The sequence below is a fragment of the Aplidium turbinatum genome, chromosome 2 (assembly GCF_918807975.1).
Source record: "Aplidium turbinatum chromosome 2, kaAplTurb1.1, whole genome shotgun sequence".
Lineage (NCBI taxonomy): Eukaryota > Metazoa > Chordata > Ascidiacea > Aplousobranchia > Polyclinidae > Aplidium > Aplidium turbinatum.
Genome location: NC_137473.1, coordinates 40,623,915 through 40,644,993, shown reverse-complemented (window position 1 = coordinate 40,644,993; position 21,079 = coordinate 40,623,915). Strand labels below are relative to the sequence as shown.

Sequence of the window (21,079 nt, the reverse complement as noted above, 5' to 3'; positions counted from 1 at the left end):
CCAAAACATCATAAAAACTTTCCTTTTCTAAGTAATCCCTACCACTTTGAGGTGCATATGCACAGATTAGCCTCACTACCTCCTCTTCAAAAGCAAGTACCATTGTCATTACTCTGTCACTCCTTCTTCTAACTTCTATTACTTTCTCACATAATTCCTCTTTTACCAAGAAACCAACACCACCGATTCCTGTGTTATTTCCTGACCACCATAACTTATATCTCCTCCCATTGGCACCTAAAAACCGCGCTGACTGTCCCCTCCATCTTACTTCCTCTAGGCCACATATATCCACCCTTCTTTTTCTTAGTTCTTCACATATTTCAGTTCCTTTACCACACAAACTTCCCACATTCCAGCATCCGATTCTAACACCATAATCTTTTTTCAATGTTTTTTTGTTTTCTCGGAACCCAGAGATTCTTCGCACCCCTTGCCCATCTAAGGACTGCTGGGGACTAGGGGCCATTTTTAGCTTTTGCTGCATTTAAATAATATTTTGGAGCATAGATTTTCCAGCCGGATGCCCTTCCTGACGCTAACCACAGTTATTGGCGGTGGGCCTAGCCTTTACTTAAAAAAGTATTTCCTGCAAGGCAGCAGGATTTCTAACAAGTTTTAGCCAACCAGTCGAGGTTGTTGCCCATGAGGTGGGACGTGGACCCACTTGTTAGTTTGGTGTGTGATCAAGACCAGTGTTCCCAGAGACCCATGGTGTAACAATCCATGGCGACTGCCCAGGGTTCAAAGGTGCTACTTGTACCACACACCTAAATGGAAGAAGAATTCTTTATCTGGCAACACTAGTACCATAGATGGGCCTATAGAAGGTCCTGTAAAATAGTGTTGTGGCTTTATAACCTATGAAACTTTGATTGCAATTCGCCAGTGTAGTTTGATGCATTGCAGGTCAGCTATATTTTTCTATATTTTATATATATGTATAACAATGATGAACGTGTGCAGTGTTCTCAGACCAAATTTGTTTGGTGGCCAAGTTGCCATAGTTACTGGAGGTGCAACAGGTCTAGGTCAAGCAATCACTCAAGAGCTTGCCCATTTGGGGTGCAATGTAATAATTGCCTCTCGTAATGAAACCAGACTAAATAAAGCGGCTACTGAAATGAACAAAAACACTTCTCTCTCAGGTCAAGTTTGTGCAATTCAATGCAACATCAGGAAGGAAGAACAAGTGAGAAATCTTGTAAAACTCACACTGGAAAAGTATGGAAAAATTGATTACCTTGTAAACAATGGAGGTGGACAGTTTATCTCACCTGCTGAAAACATTACTTCAAAAGGATGGCATGCTGTGATAGAAACCAATCTTACAGGAACATTTATGTGTTGTAAAACTGTATACAATGAATGGATGAAAATTAATGGTGGTGTTATTATAAACATGGTAGCAGATATGTGGCGAGGCTTTCCAGGCTGTGCCCATACAGGTGCTGCTCGAGCAGCAGTTGTAAACTTAACGAAAACTTTAGCTATTGAGTGGGCTGCCAGTGGAACCAGAATCAATTCGGTTGCACCAGGAACTATTTTTTCTGAAACTGCAAAAGCCAACTATCCTGAAGGTACATTTGAAAGAGCTGAGAAAATGCAACCTTCTGGTAGACTTGGCCACCCAGAAGAGGTTTCCGGTGTGGTATCATTTCTTCTTTCCCCTGCAGCTGCATATATAACAGGTAAATTGGTCATTCTATTTGTAGGCTAATCAACATATTTTCATTGCACTGGTAGATACCATAAAAGTGAACCATAGCCTCTGCGACTTTTAAAGCTGTGGTCCCCTTGTCATTCTAATATGACGCTTGTAAAATTGCCCTTTAGCTGCATTTTAAGCTGTCTGCTTGTCAATAACAAAAGTAGGATTGAGAACTTGCATGTTTGCTTGTGGAATGTCATGCTATAGATTCTGTGTGAAGCTTTGCCAGACCTCAGTTCAGTACTCTTAGCTTTTTTTTGTAAAGGTTCACTTAAATAATACTAATTCTATTTACTGTACTCAGTTTGATTTACTTATTTTGCAATTTTGGTAAAGAGGTGACTTTCTTCAACCATACACAGATAAAACCAAGCAACCACACGTCATTTAACATATATAATACATTAAAGTGTTCACAGTGTTCATGTTCAAGTTTTTATTATTTAAATATTTTTTGCTTCATCAGTGCTGTTTTGTTTGTTTTTGATTTTGTGACCTTGGTGGCTACAGGCATGTACTAAGGGCTAAGGCCTACTATGCTAACAATTATTCATAAGCATTTTTTAACCCTTTGAAGTCTTGGCAATGGCACGTTTTCTGTTCATCCGTGTAGGCTACTAATTGCCTGTAGCCACCAAGGTCACAAAATCAAAAAATATACTAATGTAAGGTGTTAAGGTGTATGGTGTAATGTGTTGTAAGGTGTATGTCAAAACTGATTTTTGTCATTTATAATACTGATGTGAATGTGCGTCTTGTGCGATTGGTACTGTAGCTTGCATTCCTTCCTAGTACCGTTAGCTATACTTACTGCACATCTATTTTTATGCAGGGGAAACGGTAAAAATTGATGGAGGTCAAAGTCTTTACGATCAAATGTTGAAAGTACCTCCACACAACAATATGCCTGCTTGGAAATGGACAAAGTTATAGCAAGAATCGAAGTGTTACAAAGATTATCGCATTCTTATAATTGCAATCACTGTTTTTATCCACATTCTTATTACATTGTTATGCAGTCTCAGTTAATTTTTAGTATTAATACATTTGAGACAATTTACTCGCAAGTCAGTTGACCCTGTTTTTTTATCCATTCAGATTTGATACAGTTTAGAATCTTCGGGTTTTCAGAAAGTGCGGTTTCCATCTTACAAAGTTGTATTGACAAATGCTCCAGTGATAGTGTACAACAGAAGTTTCCAAATACGACGCGATGGTGTTGACTGAATTGGAATGATTTGATGCTCATTTCAAACCTATCAATTTTTATTGACATCATGATTCAATAGCCCACCCTCTCTTTTGTGATTGGTGCAGTTTTTACATCACTTATATATTTAGTCTAATAATGTGTGGTATATATACAGTGGCCCAGATAGTTAGAGAGTTTCTCTGGGCAAGAAACTTTACGATAATTGCCTCTACCCAGTGATCGATTTCGAGTAATGGGTAGTACCGAATTTAAGTCATAAGTAGAGGAGACAACCGGAAACAGACATTGCAGTCGGCTGCAGCGTGGATCAGGTGTACGTCGGAAGGCGTACACCGATGCATAGCGCTCAAGTCCGCTTTCCCGCAATGCAGGATAAAGATAATAAAACAACAACAACAAGAGTAGTCATTTCAATTCCTACTCCTACCCTTAGGGGGCTGTCCATAAAAGACTTTGCAAATTGCGGACATTGGGGGAGGAGAGTCATTTTTTATGAGAACATCTTTTGTGGACAGCCCCTTACCCTTTTTCAATCAACTCTCTGCTAGAAGGCTCACAATCAGGGTTGCCATCGACATGGACCCAAAAATAAGGACAACCGAAAAATTAGATTAGCATTTAAAAAACGTTTTTGGACATACTTTGTATTTATACGAGCCGTGTCATATCACATTCCATACTTTTTGCCAGAAACAATCTGCTCCAGCAACTCCTTGTTATTAGAAATTGCTTCATGGATATCACGGCAGCTCAGATATAGGTTTATCTTTACTTGTAGCTGAGATTTGACTGTCATTTCACTAAGTCTGTTCCTTTCCTTGGTCCACAGCGCCGAAACAAGAGAGAACACTCTTTCCACAAACGCATTGCTGACCGGTAAGGAGAAAATGATGCTAACCAGCATGTAGAGCAGCGGAAAAGAATTGTTTCCGGTAAAGATCTTCATCCACTTGGCAGGACATCCTTGCTGAACACATCATCTGGAATCTTCTTGAGCAGAGCGTTAACAGTCATCATCAAACAGCTCATCTTTCATTGCCATTAGTGGATCAACTTGCTTCGCCAACCCCTTGACTTCCTCGTACTCGATTGCTTGATCTTTCAGCAGGGTCCAGTTGATGTGCGTTGGATGCTTCTCAAATCGATACCACTTGTTGATATATTTCAAAGTAATTGTGTTGAACTCCTGGAAGCTCGCTTTAAGAACCTTAGCATGCTCTTCATCGACTGTTCTTAGTAGTTCGTCTGTTGTTGCTCCGAAAAACCCTGAACACTGGCGTTGCAATATTTTGATCATGAAAGATTCAATTATCTCTGCCACTTCTGGAAACAACACAGTTGACTTTTGCAGGAATAACAGTGGTTTATTGAAGAGCAAGAGAGCGCTGTGGAGGAATGATACGATGATCAGTGCCTCTTCTGATTTAAAGAAATCCTCCAATATTCTTGGTGGATGTTTTAGCGAAAGAAAATGCGCTTTGAGTGGTTCCCAGAGATCGATCGTTCGCTCCAGTACAGCATCAAGTGTGGTCCATCGAGTCGGCGTGTGAGTTGGCAGAGTCGAGTAGTTGCTATCAAGCTCCTCGCAGAAATGCTTGAGCCTCATCGTTCTATCAGTTTAACTTTTAAAGTGGCTACCAATCTTCAGTACGATTGTTTCTGTGTCAAGTGTGAGGTGCTCTGATTCCTTCTCGGCTGCATTATGCAAAATATGAGCAGGGCAGCCGACTAGGACAATATGCAATGTTTGCTCTTTGAGACGAGAGAAACCGTTGTTTTTTCCACTACGCTGTGATCCTCCAAAATTCACTGGTGCATTATCGGCACAAAAGGATGACAGCTGTTTTATGTCTAGGCCATTCTCTTGAATAGAGGAGAGAATAAAGTTCGTGATCTGTGCCGAGGTCTCGCCTGGCATCAATCACAGGTCAAGAAGACGCACTCGCACTCCAACTTTGGCGTTGAAGAATCTGATGACTAGAGGAAACTAATTAGACTAATTTTAGAATATTATGCAACACCGGATACCAGAGGAAAACGATCGAAGTTCTGTAATTGTTGAAAATAAGACAAAATAAGGACGCAGGTCGAAAATAAGGGCATTTCTTAGAAATAAGGACATTTAAGTTTTCTAAGACCTGGCCCTTCAAAATAAGGACAAATCTTAGAAATAAGGACGGTATGGCAACTTTTCTCACAATGCTGCAGTAAGCTGGTTCATAGAGAAAATTGTCCTGTTTTAAAGTGTCTAGGGACCGTTCAAATATTACGTAACGCTATCGAGAGGGAGGGGGGGGGTTTATGAAAAGCGTTACGTTAGCGTCACATCGGGTGGGAGGGGGTTCAAGCAAAACGTTACGTGACGCTTACGAGTAGGCTACGGTAGTTTATTTGTGCTGGCTGGTATCGTCGTTTGGAGACTAAATTAAGCTGAAATCATATCCAACAGCACCAACAAAATCTCTATCTATGTTGACGTGTATTGTTTTGATATGATGGTCAGAAATAAAAACAACTGAAGTATCAACTACGATTCTGTAATTCCCGTAATTCCATACAGGTTCTAAGTCAGGGACGGGCAACATACGGCCCGCTGGCCGGATCCGGCCCGCGACGGGATTTTGAGCGGCCCGCAGACAGTTTCCGGTCTTTACATAAATGTGGCCCGCGGCCACACTCTTCCGCAATCCACCACTATACTTGCTTACTACGTCAAATAATAGTGACTGTTGGTTATTTTTTAGTTCTTTGATTATTTGTTTTCGGTTTTTAGTCAAGTGACAAACAGTCCCGGGACAAACATGTTATGTTCTGTCATAACCGGGCCTTCCATCCTTTTTCTTTGTGTCTTGTAAGAATCTCCTTCAGTCTCAAGCCGGAAAAATAGATCTAAACGTTTTTAGTAGGTAGGCCTACATAACGTTTTAATTCCAAAAAAAGAATATAGCTAAAATTTCATGTCTCAAACGTAAGCTTTTGGTGCATACAAACCAAGATATTTTATCAGCACGTGTTTCCACGTCATAATTTTGATATAAACTGGCTAAAACGGGCTTTGTAATAGAAAAGCGTCACGTGGGAGAGGGGGGGTTGACAAAACGTTACGTTGGCGTCACATGGGGGAGGGGGGTCAAAAATTCGGAAAAACAGCGTTATGTAATATTTGAACGCTCCCTTATTAGGGGACTGGTCCAAATTAGAACACGTTACGCCATACTTCAAGCAGGTAAAAGTTCTAAAAATAAAAGACATTTACAAACTAGAGATTGCTAAATTAATGTTTAAATATAACCATAATTCTTTTTCGAATTACTTCAAAAAAACATCAAACGTTCATAATCGCTCAAATAGATGTTCAATCAAAAATTATAATTACTTTGTTCCTCTGTATGCTACTACAAGACTTCAACGAAGCATCAAGTATAGTGGAGTAAAAATATGGAACTCAATCCCACTAGACATTAAAAAAAAATCTTTTGACTCATTTAAAAAACTTTACAAAAACTATCTAATAGCAGAATATTAAAGTTAATGCAGTGTAATTTACTAATGTGGACCGATACTCTTTAAGATTTTAATCGTTGACTATCAACACCTAATATTGGAACTTGAAGTTCAGTTCAGTTGTTTTTATTTCTGACCATCATATCAAAACAATACACGTCAACATAGCAAAGGTCGAGAAAAGGGTAGAAGCGACAAAACGCGAACGTTAAAACGTGCTTGAGACCGAAGTAAGTTATTGATTTGAAAGAAATTTGGCACGGTCGCAACACCTTCAGAAAAATTTAAAATATAAAGGGAAAATAAAAACAGAAAATGTTACAAAAAAACAAAAAACAATTAAACAACATATATTTAGGCTATAGCTTTATTAGCCCACATAGCTTTAGCTGATATATTTAAGATTTGTATGGACAGTTGCTATGAAGATCGGCCATGGTGCGTTATCAAGAGTGCTAATGGTCGTAAATTTTGACATATCATGGATGCAAGTTTGTTTCTGTCTTGACTCTTTGTTGTAAGTGTAGATATTTTAGTGCAATGTTTATCATCGACTTGGCTGAGTGTGGCTGCTTGACTCGAAGACCGTCATGGTCACTTCGCAGCTTCCCGTTGTGATTTACTTACTTCAAAGATGCAGTGTACATTTGTTATTTTTCTTTTGTTTCAATTGTGTTCGTTAAGCGTGCTGCATCATTTAATGATTTTGCCGTTATAGCCTGATATTGCACAACAAAATAAACCAACCAATCACCACTTTCCCCTACTTGCATTTTTTATACAGTTTTCGGGTTTTGCGAATATCCAGCGGCACCTTTGAGACATGGACCACTGAATATAATTTCGTGATCCATGCTTTGAGATCTCGCATATTTGAGGAACTAACAAACAGCCTATGGGGTATCCAGCAGCCACATTATGCTGATGCGGGTGACTAGTCCTCACACCCATAGGTCGTTTTTTTTTTTCTTTTTCGCGCAATAGGTCGAGGTGGGAGCTTCCGATGCTGGATTGCTCAACGAAGGCAAGTCGACCCTTGTGGTCTGTTAGAAATAACTTAAGCTCGTAGTACCCAGCACTCCCACTCGGCACAAAATTGTTTGATTTGGAAAAAATGATGTAAAAATCAAAAATTTTGTAGCCTAGAGAACTAAACAATTTGACCATATTGAAATAATGTAAAGTATAACAAAGCTTTGCCTACAGTACCGGTAGCCTATATTTGCTTTGACGTGATGACTTGCATTGACTATTTTTTGTAATCGCTTCTTATGCCTAAAATGTAAAAAGAAAAACTTAAAAAAATTAAATATAGGCTAACAAAACATCGAGCTTTGAAGTAAAATTATAAAAAAAGCATTAAATTTTGATGAAAAATCACAAAAATATATGAAATAGCCAAAACAAACATAAAAATGTTGACATTTTTGGCATACAATCATAAAAAATAGAAAAATCTTGAGTGGGACCCCTGGGTACGGAATTCGAGCAAGATTCCGAAAGCGGATTTACCTGCTTCTTGCCACACTGAGCCCATTATTATTTCACAGTTTATTACAGACAAAAAGTATTATACGAACACAAAAGCGATCAAAAAAAAATAAAATTGGCAGTGTAACCTAACAATCATCATGAAGCAGCCTGCTGATAGTTGTAAAGTGTCAGTCATGTGTTCCAACATTCCAAACGTGTATCAATACTGTTGACATTTTATATCTACGGGGCCCGAAATGGATTTACAAACGTCTATTAGAAAACATGTTGACAGTATTCATTACAATTTGGAAACTAGGTGATGTGAGATAGATTAATCCGCTAGACAAGCGGTTTCCAAACAACGTTTGAAACTTGCAAGATCGTCATAAGAATCTATTGCGACCAAGGGTTTTGAAAAACTCAAATGTTGCGTACTTAGGAAATGGTTTCAAGCTCATTGGATTGTTGTGCAGGGCCATACCTCTCTCTCAATTAGCCATGGCGTAACAAGCAAGCAGATCCATCACATTTAAGCACGCGACTAATCTTTAAAGTAGGCTACATCATTTTGAGCATGAGTTCATGTAAACTGGAATCACTGCTTTAAACAACCCATCAAAGGACCATGGACAACCTAACTCGAGCCTGTGGCATAATTGGTATTTTGAAAAATCTGGAGCATTGGTAAAAAAAAGCAAGCAGAAAAAGATGAATCTCAAAATACACAATATGCTGCAAAGAAAGTAGCTATCACCGGGCAGTATTCGATTTTCGCATATTGTTGAACACTTCTATGTATTGATGAACCATGTAATAGGGAAGTCCTGCATCTGGCTTTTGCACAATAATTTGTGGAAGGCTGGTTGGAGCTTGATCTTCAATGATGTCTTGCAACATCTCCGTCATCAACCCCCAGCACTCTTGTGGATAAAGGCAGGGCATGTATTCTACCTGTGAAAATAATGAATTTAAATTCATAATATGATGTTTTCTAAATATGATATGAAAAAAGTAATGACATCTGAATGATCTTGAACCGTGCAATAATTACAGTATAAGACAATGTACAAATACAATGTTTCCATGATACCTCAATTTTACTAATCATTTTCACTTTAAACAAGAAGGATTAGGAGCAGAATAGAGTTTTAGCAGAATAATTCTACCTTACGAACACTAAATTACTACAACATGAAAGTATAATTTACCTCCAGAGCAACGCCTTTAGTGCTCGGCCCAACAGTCACAACTCCTATTTTTATTACAAAGTCCCCAAGCAAGTACCGATTTCCTTTGCTTTCAATTTTTCCACCTTTCTTTTGCTGCCAATGAACTCGAAGTTTAGATAGAAAAGACCCAAGCATGACATCGGTCACCAAAAAAGCACCATCTTCAAAAAAGGCAAATCTGGAAGCTGGGTATTCTGTGCTGTTCATAGTATGCAGCGTTTTATTGAAATGAGCTGGAATTTATAAACAGATGCTGTAAGAGTTTTGTAGACGTTGACCATTTAAAACTTTAAATGAAGAGTAATTAACACATCCTTTTAAATAAGTGTAAAATATTGAGTTTTGCATACAATTTCCCTGATTTAATGAGGTCACTGCCTTTTTCTTGCGCAATGACTGTTTCTTGATGCCTTGCAGTGATTTACTGGCAGCAACCTACTAAAATATACAACAAATTACAAATATTCCCTAAACTTTTGTAAAATTACTGTTTCAAAAAGTGTTGAACATCAAACTCACGATTTGTTGCTGCTGAGCTTTGAAAAGATTCACACTCAACTGAAAATAGTCCTGTTTTCTTCCCTCCTAATTTCTCAACAAGTGCTTGAAGGTCTTCCACACTTTGTTGGAAATTTTTTCCAGCAGGAACATCCCATTGAGTAACACTACATAAATTCAATAAGAAAAGTACAATTTAAGCAATTTTGAACTCCACAATGTATGATATAGTTTCTATTGGTATCCAAACCAAGGGGGAACTTGGTGCCCTCACAAAAAAATGAAAACAAAAATGCAATTTCCTTTGTTTTGGCAAAACTTTCTTTGTCAATCACATAATGTTAACCTAGCTGCCACATTAGGGTGGTCCAAAAAAAACTTTTTTTGTAAATGTTAATGTCTCACCCTAAAATATTGTTACCATTGATGAGAAAATGATATATGTGAATTTTCATAAAGATTGGTTGATATTTAGGGGTTGCTACCGGGGTTCAAAGTTTTGTCGTTTGCCCCCATTTTAACGTTTTAAGAGGATGTGATACAGATATGATATGATACGGTACAGTAAAAAATATGGTACAGTGCCATGGCATATTGCAAGAAAAATACAGTTTAATAATTACTCTATATAGTCTGTTTATAAACTCATGTACGTCTGTATTACGAATTATACTAACTGGTCTACATATATATACAAAATGTGCGACTTTGTATACTTGTGTTTAAAGTTCAGAGACTAAATTTGACAATCAATAACAGCTTTAGAAGACAGTAAATAAACTACATGTACAAATGTACATGATGTAAACTAATATACATAGTACATACATAGTTATTACCCTCTAAACCAGGGGTTCTCAACCGTGGCCTTCGGCCCCCCAAGGGGACCACAGAGCGTTCTCAGGGGAGCCACGATAAAAAGCTTCATTAATAAATTATAACATGTATTGATGAATTATAACAGAATTGTGACACAAAAAACACTCATGTAGGTGTTAGTATCGTAAAGCTAGCCAAAAGCATGTTTTTTCATCATATGTTCTATCTCACTGCATGTTGCATCATCTTTTGTGATTGTAACGTAACAATTAAGGATACGCTTGATTTACTAGCGGGTCATTCCATGTCAAGTGATCCAGACCATGTAACCCACCCTCTCAGATTTTAATGAAAATTCACACACTGATAAAACTTTTCTTCCTGATTTCAAAAAACTAATTTTTTTTAAATCGGTCAACTAAAACAAAAGTTACGGCCACTTAAAGTTGACTGCTTTTTGTGATCGCTGAAGCGTAAAATCCATTTCGCTTTCACAAGTTTAACTATTGGAAGATATTTCTCAGCTCGTAAGAAATTGTACGGATTGATATTTTCAGGTATTGTAGGACATATACTTCTTATCCATATCACTCAAAACTAAAGCTCTTGACCATCACCTTTGACCTTTAACCTCATGTTTATTCGTAGCCCCAATTGTGCTTAATCATGCGGAACATAATTTTTGATCATAAATAACTCATGGTGCTCACTAGTTACAATCACATGCAATGCATCATTTTAAAGGTATTTTCAAGGAGAATTGATATCAAAAATAAAATTAATGGCTTATTGAGTATTTCACCTTACAAAGTGAAAACAAAAGCTTGTGTCTGAAAATCAGTACTATTTTTAATTGCAAGTGTGCTATGCCAAGTTCCCCTGATGATGTTTTGTATATTTATAATTTGAAATAGGCTCATTAAATATTTAATTGAAGAAGATTGTACCAAACAATGCAAAACCACCCTCCACACCTCCAAGACACCCATTTGAATGCTCCAAGCTCCCAACTTCCCTGGACACAACCACCTTATAGACAAATCCCACAAAAGCGACCAAGCTTGTGGCTGTGTGGGGGAGGCCATGGCTTGACCACTAAACAACTTGGAATAGCTCCTCCTCAATGACTTTGAGGGAGAGGAGCCAACAACAAGATTGTGCCAAAAACTTATGTTTTTAAACTAATATGGGTCCTGCTACTTAAACATTTTAAGCTATAGATCTGAGCAATAATGATAAATTCTAAATTCCAGAACAACATTTTGTCACTTCGGGTACATACTCTTTCTTGACCTATTTTTCCACAACAAAACTAACACATCAAAAATACCATACAACAATACACTGAATCATAACATAAGAGTTCACAAATGGCTATCTAAGGGTTGGAATCGGGTAATTGGACATCGAAATAACAATTAAATATAATACAGATTAAGAAATATGGAAAGAGACTCAGTCAGAACATCTAGCAATAATGCAGGCATTATACTGTATATGAAGACACATACTGCACATATGCATATAAGTTGCATGTGTGCATACTGCATACATACACTACCTGCCATTGATAGTCCGCTATGTACAAACATATGATGTAACTGACTTGTTTGCTGAACTATACAGTATTTTGCTTTGATTATATCATTGAGCACTCTGAATCTACCGTATTGGCAATCATACCAGATATATATTATATAATATATACATCACAAAGTGAAACAGATCACATTATAGATTCATATTTTATTAAGTTCTCTACAGTTGGTTTCGCCCTTAGGGGCTCATCAGAAGAAATGCTAAAAGAAAGAGAACTTAATTATATAAATATGAATCTATAATGTGATCGAATCCACTTTGTGATATTATGCTCTGACTCTGGTCATCGAGCACTGTCATATATTTGTTGAGGCAAGATGTGTTGTTTGATAAAAACCAATGTGCGTGCCTTGAGGAACGGTTGTACATTGTACAGTGTGCAGGCCTCGAAGTTTGTACTTTTTTCCGGCGGTCAAGCATGTCCTACCGGACTGGCCCTTTCAGCGGACATTTAATATCTCAACCGGACATATTTTTTGCATGTACATTTTGCACAAAATCGTACTACAGTATTGTGTGGTCGTGTTTGTAGAAGAAGAATTTTTACAACAGAATAGCTCTGCAATGGTTGATGGCTTAATTAACCGACCCTGAAGTATACTGGAGCAGGTTAAGCGTGAATGAGGTCGCCACATTCGCCTAAGCACGTACGGAACCCAGCTGAGATTTGCTTCTCTGTGACGTTTCTTTTTAACAAACGATCAATGTAACGCAATAATCCTCATTGTTAAAATTAGAATACATATCCTGCCGAAAAGTTCAGACAATTTTATTTCAAGGCAACATTGCAATTTGCAAGGCATTGAAATGATGCAAAAATGGATACTTTTGCCATCAGCTCGTTAACCACACCACTCTAATGTGATCTTTAAAGCAATTGCCTGTACTATTATTGTTTCAGCTCCGTATTTGTTCGCGTAAAACAAACAATTGTAACAATTCAAATTTAAAGTATATTTTTGCTGCATTAGCTCTATTTTTGTCAAGAATTTTGCAGCGGTCATTTGTGACCGACCAATCAGTCGGCTTCGGCAGACATTCGAGGTCATTCCGAAGGTCATGTCCGCCATGACCGCCGGATATTTCAAGGCCTGAATAATCTATTAATTTTCATTGTTTGATTTATATGTGTGGGGTAGACAATAAGACTATGGTATATGTACTTTGGTATTTTGTGGTATGTCAGTATATATGTGCATAAGCAAGATTCACCGCTGTACATATATAATTATATATACCATGGTGAATCTTGCTTCAACAAATATGAGAGTGCTCGATGACCAGAGTCAGAGCATAATATCACAAAGTGGATTCGATCACATTATAGATTCATATTTATATAATTAAGTTCTCTTTCTTTTAGCATTTCTTCTGATGAGCCCCTAAGGGCGAAACCAACAGTAAAGAACTTAATAAAATATGAATCTAAAAATGTGATCTGTTTCACTTTGTGATGTATATATTATATAATATATATCTGGTATGATTGCCAATACGGTAGATTCAGAGTGCTCAATGATATAATCAGAGTGAAATACTGTATAGTTCAGCAAACAAGTCAGTTACATCATATGTATGTATATAGCGGACCATCAATGGCAGGTAGTGTATGTATGCAGTATGCACACATGCAACTTATATGCATATGTGCAGTATGTGTCTTCATATATAATGCCTGCACTATTGCTAGATGTTCTGACTGAGTCTCTTTCCATATTTCTTAATCTGTATTATATTTAATTGTTATTTCGATGTCCAATTACCCGATTCCAACCCTTAGATAGCCATTTGTGAACTCTTATGTTATGATTCAGTGTATTGTTGTATGGTATTTTTGATGTGTTAGTTTTGTTGTGGAAAAATAGGTCAAGAAAGAGTATGTACCCGAAGTGACAAAATGTTGTTCTGGAATTTAGAATTTATCATTATTGCTCAGATCTATAGCTTAAAATGTTTAAGTAGCAGGACCCATATTAGTTTAAAAACATAAATTTTTGGCACAATCTTGTTGTTGGCTCCTCTCCCTCAAAGTCATTGAGGAGGAGCTATTCCAAGTTGTTTAGTGGTCAAGCCATGGCCTCTCCCACACAGCCACAAGCTTGGTCGCTTTTGTGGGATTTGTCTATAAGGTGGTTGTGTCCAGGGAAGTTGGGAGCTTGGAGCATTCAAATGGGTGTCTTGGAGGTGTGGAGGGTGGTTTTGCATTGTTTGGTACAATCTTCTTCAATTAAATATTTAATGAGCCTATTTTAACTTATAAATATACAAAACACCATTAGCGGAACTTGGCATGGCACACTTGCAATTAAAAATAGTACTGATTTTCAGACACAAGCTTACCGTAGGTTTTCATTTTGTGAGGTGAAATACTCAATAAGCCATTAATTTTATTTCTGATATCAATTCTCCTTGGAAATACATTTAAAATGATGCATTGCATGTGATTGTAACTAGTGAGCACCATGAGTTATTTATGATCAAAAATTATGTTCCGCATGATTGAGCACAATTGGGGCTACGAATAAACATGAGGTTAAAGGTCAAAGGTGATGGTCAAGAGCTTTAGTTTTGAGTGATATGGCTTAAGAAGTATATGTTCTACAATACCTGAAAATATCAATCCGTACAATTTCTTACGAGCTGAGAAATATCTTCCTTCAGTTAAACTTGTGAAACCGAAATGGATTTTACGCTTCAGCGATCACAAAAAGCAGTCAACTTTAAGTGGCCGTAACTTTTGTTTTAGTTGACCGATTTAAAAAAAAATTAGTTTTTTGAAATCAGTAAGAAAAGTTTTATCAGTGTGTGAATTTTCATTAAAATCTGAGAGGGTGGGTTACAAAATCCCATTTTTCTGGATCACTTGACATGGAATGACCCTAGCGTAGTCTATTACGAAAAAGAAAGCATTAAATCATTTAATCATTCGTTAACTGTTTTTATTGATTTCGTTTCATTGTTCTTTAAACAAATACATTTTTATTTTGCTCAAGGGGGCCATGGTCTTTTAGAGCCACAGTCTGGGGGGCCATGACTCAGAAATGGTTGAGAACCACTGTCTAAACCCTTGACAGCCTGTTTCACCCTAAAAGGGTAATCATCAGAAAGTCCTCCTTTTAGGTTAAAACAGGCTGTCAAGGGTTTAGAGCAGTGGTTCCCAACCTTTTTGACCTTGCGGCACCCTATCGAAGAGATAAATAGTTTGCGGCATCCTGGCAAAACTGGGTCAATTTTATGAGATTTCTGTATTTCAAGTAACTGTATGAAATAGCACAGAATGAGTTGTACAGTATAGCGCGCATAAATAAATGTATTTATTCAAAATTTAGTGTGAAATTTGGGCTTGACTTCTTGCACAAGTCCCTTAATATCTCGAGGCACATTCGACAAAGCCACCCACATTTCTTCCTCGACTATAAGCAGTCGTTCTCGTTTTTTTAGTTTTAATGTTCGTTTGTACGGAAAATCCACTAATTTGGAGACCCAATTGTAATCGCAAAGCAATTCACAAAATATATTCATATAAGTATAAAGCAGTGCTCCGCAACCGGTGTGCCGCGGGATAACTATCATCAGAACATACTTTTTGAAAAGAAAGGAGTTTTTATGTTTTAAAAATTCTCGCTTTACCACTGCAAGACAACTCAAACTCTAGCTAGACTTCCCACAGTGCATTTATGATTTTTTTGCCTCACATTGAAGTTTTCGCAATGGGAAGGCTGCCCTAGTTTTAAAAAAGGCTGGTTAACGTGGTAGTGCGTTTTTAGAAGTCAGGCTAGGTCATTTTGAATTGTCAGTTAGCAGTGTTTAATGAAAAATTTCGTAATATTGAAAGCACAGCTATTAAGTGTAGTAGCCAACGTTTTGTCAATGGCGAGTCCATAACAAACGAGTAGCCTAATTATTTTGCAAAGAACTTCCAGCCAGGAACGAACGACTGGCCAGGAAATTTTTAGAGTGACCAACGAGTTTTTCATAACCTATGGTATCCATTGGAATAACTGCATCAACGTTTGCACAGATGGTGCTTCAGCAATGGTGGGCGAAGGAAGAAGTTTAGCTGCATGGGTAAAACGTCAAAATCCAGCCATTCAACTTATGTATTGCTGCTTACACAGGGAAGCCTTGATGATCAAACATTTTACAAGGGAGCTGACAGAAACAATGAATGACTGTATCCAAATTGTTAACTTTATTAAAGCAAGAAACAAGCGCAAATATCTCATTAAAAAGATGATAGTTATTTTTTACATTTTGAAAATGTGTCGGCCGAATTGTGCCGCAAAATTTTAAAGAGTTTTTAAGTGTGCCGTGAGTAAATAAAGGTTGCGGAGCACTGGTATAAAGAATAAATCAATTATAACTTAGCCTTTTCTCGATTAGCTATGTAGGCTATCGTGTTTGTATGCGCAGGTATGGTATCCCCCATGCAAAAGTTTCTATTTTATAGTGGTTCGCAAACAATCGTGCAATTTTATAATCGTGCTGGGTCACACAATCCGATAATCCATCACTGCAATTTGACTTTGTGCGCCGTGAAACGCAAAATAAAATCATGAAACCTGGCAATAATGATGCGTTTCAAACGTTTTTATGGAAAAAACAGCAACGATTCAAAATCTCTTTCACGCTGTTATTTCTGGGCGAGAAAACAAAGGCTTATTGTGGATTAGAGTTAAAATAAATAAATAAATTCCACACTTAACGGGTTAAAGTTAAAATATCTCGCGGCACCCTTGAGCATTGCAATTGGCACCCCGGTTGGGACATTGCCGAGCGTGGAGTGGCGTTGATCACGGAATACAACACATTACACACATGTGACGAAGAACAAAAACAGTATCTTTTGCGTGTCGTCGCCGATCACCGTCAGCGATATCCAGACTGCAGTAGAAAGACCCTCGCGCAATAATTCCTGTATGTAGTTTATTTGTTGTATTCTAAAGCTGTTAATGAATGTCCAATTTAGTCTCTGAATTTTAAACACAAGTATACAAAGTCGCAGCGGTGACGCGCTCGCTTTCCAATTATGCAATCCTGGTTTGACTCCCGGCTTATACTGGTTGTTGACAAACACCGCCCACGCCCACCTCTACCCAGGGTATAATATATTGGGTGGGCGTAGTTGCTGAAGTAAAGGCGGCCGAGAGAAAGGAACTGGCCACCCTACTCTCGTTAGTGCCGAAGGCTTAGTATAATGAGAACCTCATCCCTCGATGCTTGTATTCAAGTATGGGACTCACCTTTACCTTATACAAAGTCGCACATTTCGTACATGTACACCAGTTAGTATAATTCGTAATACAGACACATGAGTTTATAAACAGACCATAGAGTAATTATTAAACTGTATTTTTATTGCAATATACAATGGCACTGTACCGTATTTTTTACTGTACCGTATCATATCATATCCTCTCGAAACGTTAAAATGGGGGCAAACGACAAAACTTTGAACCCCGGTAGCAACCCCTAAATATCAACCAATCTTTATGAAAATTCACATATATCATTTTCTCATCAATGGTAACAATATTTTAGGGTGAGACATTAACATTTACAAAAAAAGTTTTTTTTGGACCACCCTACTGCCACATATGTTTTAAAGTGTAGGCTAAGCAATTTTTTAAGGACAAACTGGTTATATATGTATTTTTTCTCAAGATATCACAACAATACATTCGTACATTTCATAATGAAATGAGGGAGGAAGGAAGCGAAAGACCTTACAAGGTCACCACTTGAGTCAGCTTCCACTCTGTCAGTATTTTACAAAAACGTTACGGTAACAATGAAAATTACCGTATATTATACTGAAAAACACAAGAGAAAATGAAGAAACGTTGAATAAGGTTACACTCGCAGTATGATGATGGTTAGTACATACAAGCCAGCCATTAGAAAATTGTATATGAACATATCGTAACAGACATAACAAAAACGTAACATACAAAAATCAAACAACACACAAATCAGCTCTCAAAGCCCTACCACACTGCAAGGTCAACTCCACCGAAAGCTACACAACACAGTTGCATTAGCAATCTAAGTGACAAACAATCAGATATGTTTGATATTGCTTTTTGAATCTAATAGGAGACAAACATTTAATTTCTGAAGGAACCTTACCCCAATACCCCATGCCTGAGCTCCCATGTACCGTACTAAAGTATTTTTTACCCGGAGTTATTGTTATTTCTATGTAAGAAATATTAAAATTATATTTTAAGGCGAGTATTATGATTGATTTAAGTGGCAGCAGTTTGGTCACATGCTCTCATTAAGAAAAAAATGAAACATTCTGTATTTATGAGCAGGAAAGTCATATATAACTGATTTTGTCAGAACGTCAGCAAAAGTTGACAACTTTGTCAGCAAAAAAGGTTGAAAATTATGAATTTAAAATGTGTGGAAATGTAAAACTTCAATACTTTATAGATGTTTATTCAAAAAAATGTTTACACCTCACAAGCACACAACATAACAACACAATTATAATATGTATAAATCTCAGATTAGCTATTTTAAGGGTTGGTACCGGTACCTACAAACAAAATTAGCTGCAATACCAAATTGCAATCTATTCATCTAACTCTTTAACAATGTCCAAAAACTATTGCTGTTTCACAAAATCACATTTTTACTTACTACGTAACTCCCATGTTGATGTAAAGCTATTCAATTCAAACTGATAAGAACGACCGGAGCTGGTTTACAAGCTCCCCCTTTAGTTAAAAAGGCGATGACGTCACGGAGGAGGTATTCACCAAAAAAATAGTAGAAAAGTGGGGTGAAATTAGTCAACCATGACGATAAAAAGCATGCAAGTGTCCGCCTTTAGTAAATTAGTTGTGATTTGCTTGTTTTTGCTTCAATTTATACAATTGAACCAGCCCTGCAAAGCAGAAGATCTCACCTATGCAAAGCAATGTAACACAGGCCTGAAAAACACCACATATCTCCTTAGAAAAGAGTTAAACTTGACCAAGTTTAACTATTTATCCGAAGAATACTTCTAAAGATACCAGCATTTAATCAAGAACATATCTCTGTCGTTTCTGCTTCGATTTTTTCAATTGAATCATTGCTGGAAAGCACAAGCTATCGTCTACCCAAATAAAGCTAAGCCAGATCCTAGAAGTTAAAAATATTATCTAGGTAAAGAGTTAAACTTGACCGAGTTTAACCATTTATACGAAAAATACCTTCAAAGATACCAGCATTTATTAAACGCTAATTTAAAGAGCATATCTCTGTCTATTTACAAGCAAAAGTTGAGGTTGATAGCTTTTTCACAAAGCGAGCAACCGGGCTTCAAACACAAGCAAATAGCGCCCGATGACTCGTTGCATTTCCGAATCGAAGCGAGTATACAATTCTCCCCCGGTCTGCGATCATTATATGTCTTTATTAAATTAGTTGTAAGTTGCTTGTTTCTGCTTCGATTTTAACAATTGAACCATTGCTGGAAAACAGAAGCTATCGTTTATCCAAATGAAGGTAAGCCAGACTCTAAAAGTTAAAAATATTTCTTAGGTAAAGAGTTGAACTTGACCGAGTTTAACCATTTATCCCACAAATATTTTTAAAGATACCAGCATTTATTCAACGCTAATCTAAAGAGCATATCTCTGTCTATTTACAAGCAAAAGTTGAGGTTGATAGCTGTTCCAGACAATTGTTCACCTAATCAAACGTCATATAAAAGCGTTCAGGTCTACTGAATCTTAGCGTATTACGTCATGGAATTTTTCCTAAAAATGAGCCAAAATTGCACCATCGTTCGTAAGACTTGTGTCAAACCTGTTTAAACATGAAACATTGGATCACCACCTTTGAACACCTGTTAGAATTGCGTGACAATGTCTTTCATTATTGCGTCACAGTTACTGTTTACGTGAGTTTGAGATATCGCAAATTATTCTAGTCATTTTAAAATTGTTGCTTGAAGAGGTTGGTCGCATGTTTAACTGTTTTGCTTAGTGCTTGTCAGCTGGACGAAAATTTCCGTCTTTTATCCAAGTAATCTGTTCTGTAGTGACAAGTTTTTAGTGGCGTACCGTGTTGCGTCCCATACAATTCTCGAATAGACGTTTCCTGAAGAGTGTTTCTTTTCGGTCATTACATACAGACGAACGGATCTGGGAATCTTATGTTACAATTTTCCCACGAAGAGATTATGGTTTACCGCTGTGACCATAAAAAATAAAAGACGGTACTCTGTCTAGTGTTTGGTACTGAAGCAAAATAATAAAGACGTTGTTGTCAGTTGGAACTTAGAAGCACATAAGTAATAAAAGAAGATCTTGTTGGTTGGTAGTCTACAGAAGCAAAAGAAAATTAAAGACATTTCTTTTCAGTTGGTACTGAAGAACTTCAAGCTAAAAATTAAAGGCGTTTCTTTGTTGGTTCTGAAGAAAAAACTACATTGACATTCATTGGCAAGAAAGAAGATTAAAGACAATCGATCTGTGCTTGAAGATTCAAGTTGACGAATCCAAGCAAGTTTTGTGGAACTTTAAGACTTCATTTACATACCCCAACAACTACGGTATTGTGCATTTATATTCTTTTTGTATTTTTTACGGTCATTGCAGTTAAGTTTTTTATAACTACTGTAATAATTTTGTGTGTTTGTGTAACTTAATTTTTTTAATTGTTAAATTTAGCCCCAACATTTAATATGTCTACCCTCGGTGGCGACAAGGACTCGACCGCCGTCGACTCGACTGAGTTTAAGTCTGATGATGTTCTTTGCAGTCGGGCAGGCCATTCTGGGGAGGGACCCAGTAACGATGAGGCTAAGTCAGTTCGAGAGGCCCAGTATCTTAGAAAGGATATTTTGACTCAAATTGGGAAACTTTCTGTAGCCCTAGGTTTTTTGAGTGATAAGCAGGAACTGTTAATTTTTAGATCTAAGTTCTCTACTTTGGAAGAGGATTTACGGCATTTCCATGCTCTTTTGACTAAAATTTTTAACTCTGCAATCTTGGCAGAACTTCGTGATAGGGTAGATCCCGAATTGAACTC

The 21,079-nt window shown here is 37.3% G+C and overlaps 2 protein-coding genes across 2 annotated transcripts; one reads left to right on the top strand and one right to left on the bottom strand.

Moving 5' to 3' along the window:
- The first annotated feature begins 901 nt into the window (after positions 1-901).
- Positions 902-2,784, top strand: LOC145764675 (peroxisomal trans-2-enoyl-CoA reductase-like). The gene is made up of 2 exons (XM_082576323.1): positions 902-1,691; positions 2,544-2,784. Exons 1-2 carry the CDS (start codon positions 950-952, stop codon positions 2,642-2,644), a joined length of 843 nt encoding a protein of 280 aa, XP_082432449.1. The 5' UTR covers positions 902-949; the 3' UTR covers positions 2,645-2,784.
- A 5,186-nt stretch (positions 2,785-7,970) lies between these two features.
- On the bottom strand, positions 7,971-18,767 carry LOC145764676 (mediator of RNA polymerase II transcription subunit 20-like). The gene is made up of 4 exons (XM_082576325.1): positions 18,698-18,767; positions 9,653-9,798; positions 9,113-9,366; positions 7,971-8,855 (listed from the first exon to the last, which is right to left on the bottom strand). The coding sequence occupies exons 1-4, from the start codon at positions 18,709-18,711 to the stop codon at positions 8,655-8,657; spliced, it is 615 nt and encodes a 204-aa protein (XP_082432451.1). The 5' UTR covers positions 18,712-18,767; the 3' UTR covers positions 7,971-8,654.
- Positions 18,768-21,079: the final 2,312 nt, after the last annotated feature.

Bases quoted from the DNA above. Each gene is read 5' to 3' on its own strand.
- LOC145764676 (XM_082576325.1), bottom strand. The intron at 9,367-9,652 runs GTGAGTTTGATG...TATAAATTCCAG, and splicing joins AAGCTCAGCAGCAACAAATC to CTCATTTCAATAAAACGCTG. The intron at 8,856-9,112 runs GTAAATTATACT...TTATTTTCACAG, and splicing joins CTAAAGGCGTTGCTCTGGAG to GTAGAATACATGCCCTGCCT.
- LOC145764675 (XM_082576323.1), top strand. From the start codon at position 950: ATGATGAACGTGTGCAGTGTTCTCAGACCAAATTTGTTTGGTGGCCAA. The intron at 1,692-2,543 runs GTAAATTGGTCA...ATTTTTATGCAG, and splicing joins TGCAGCTGCATATATAACAG to GGGAAACGGTAAAAATTGAT.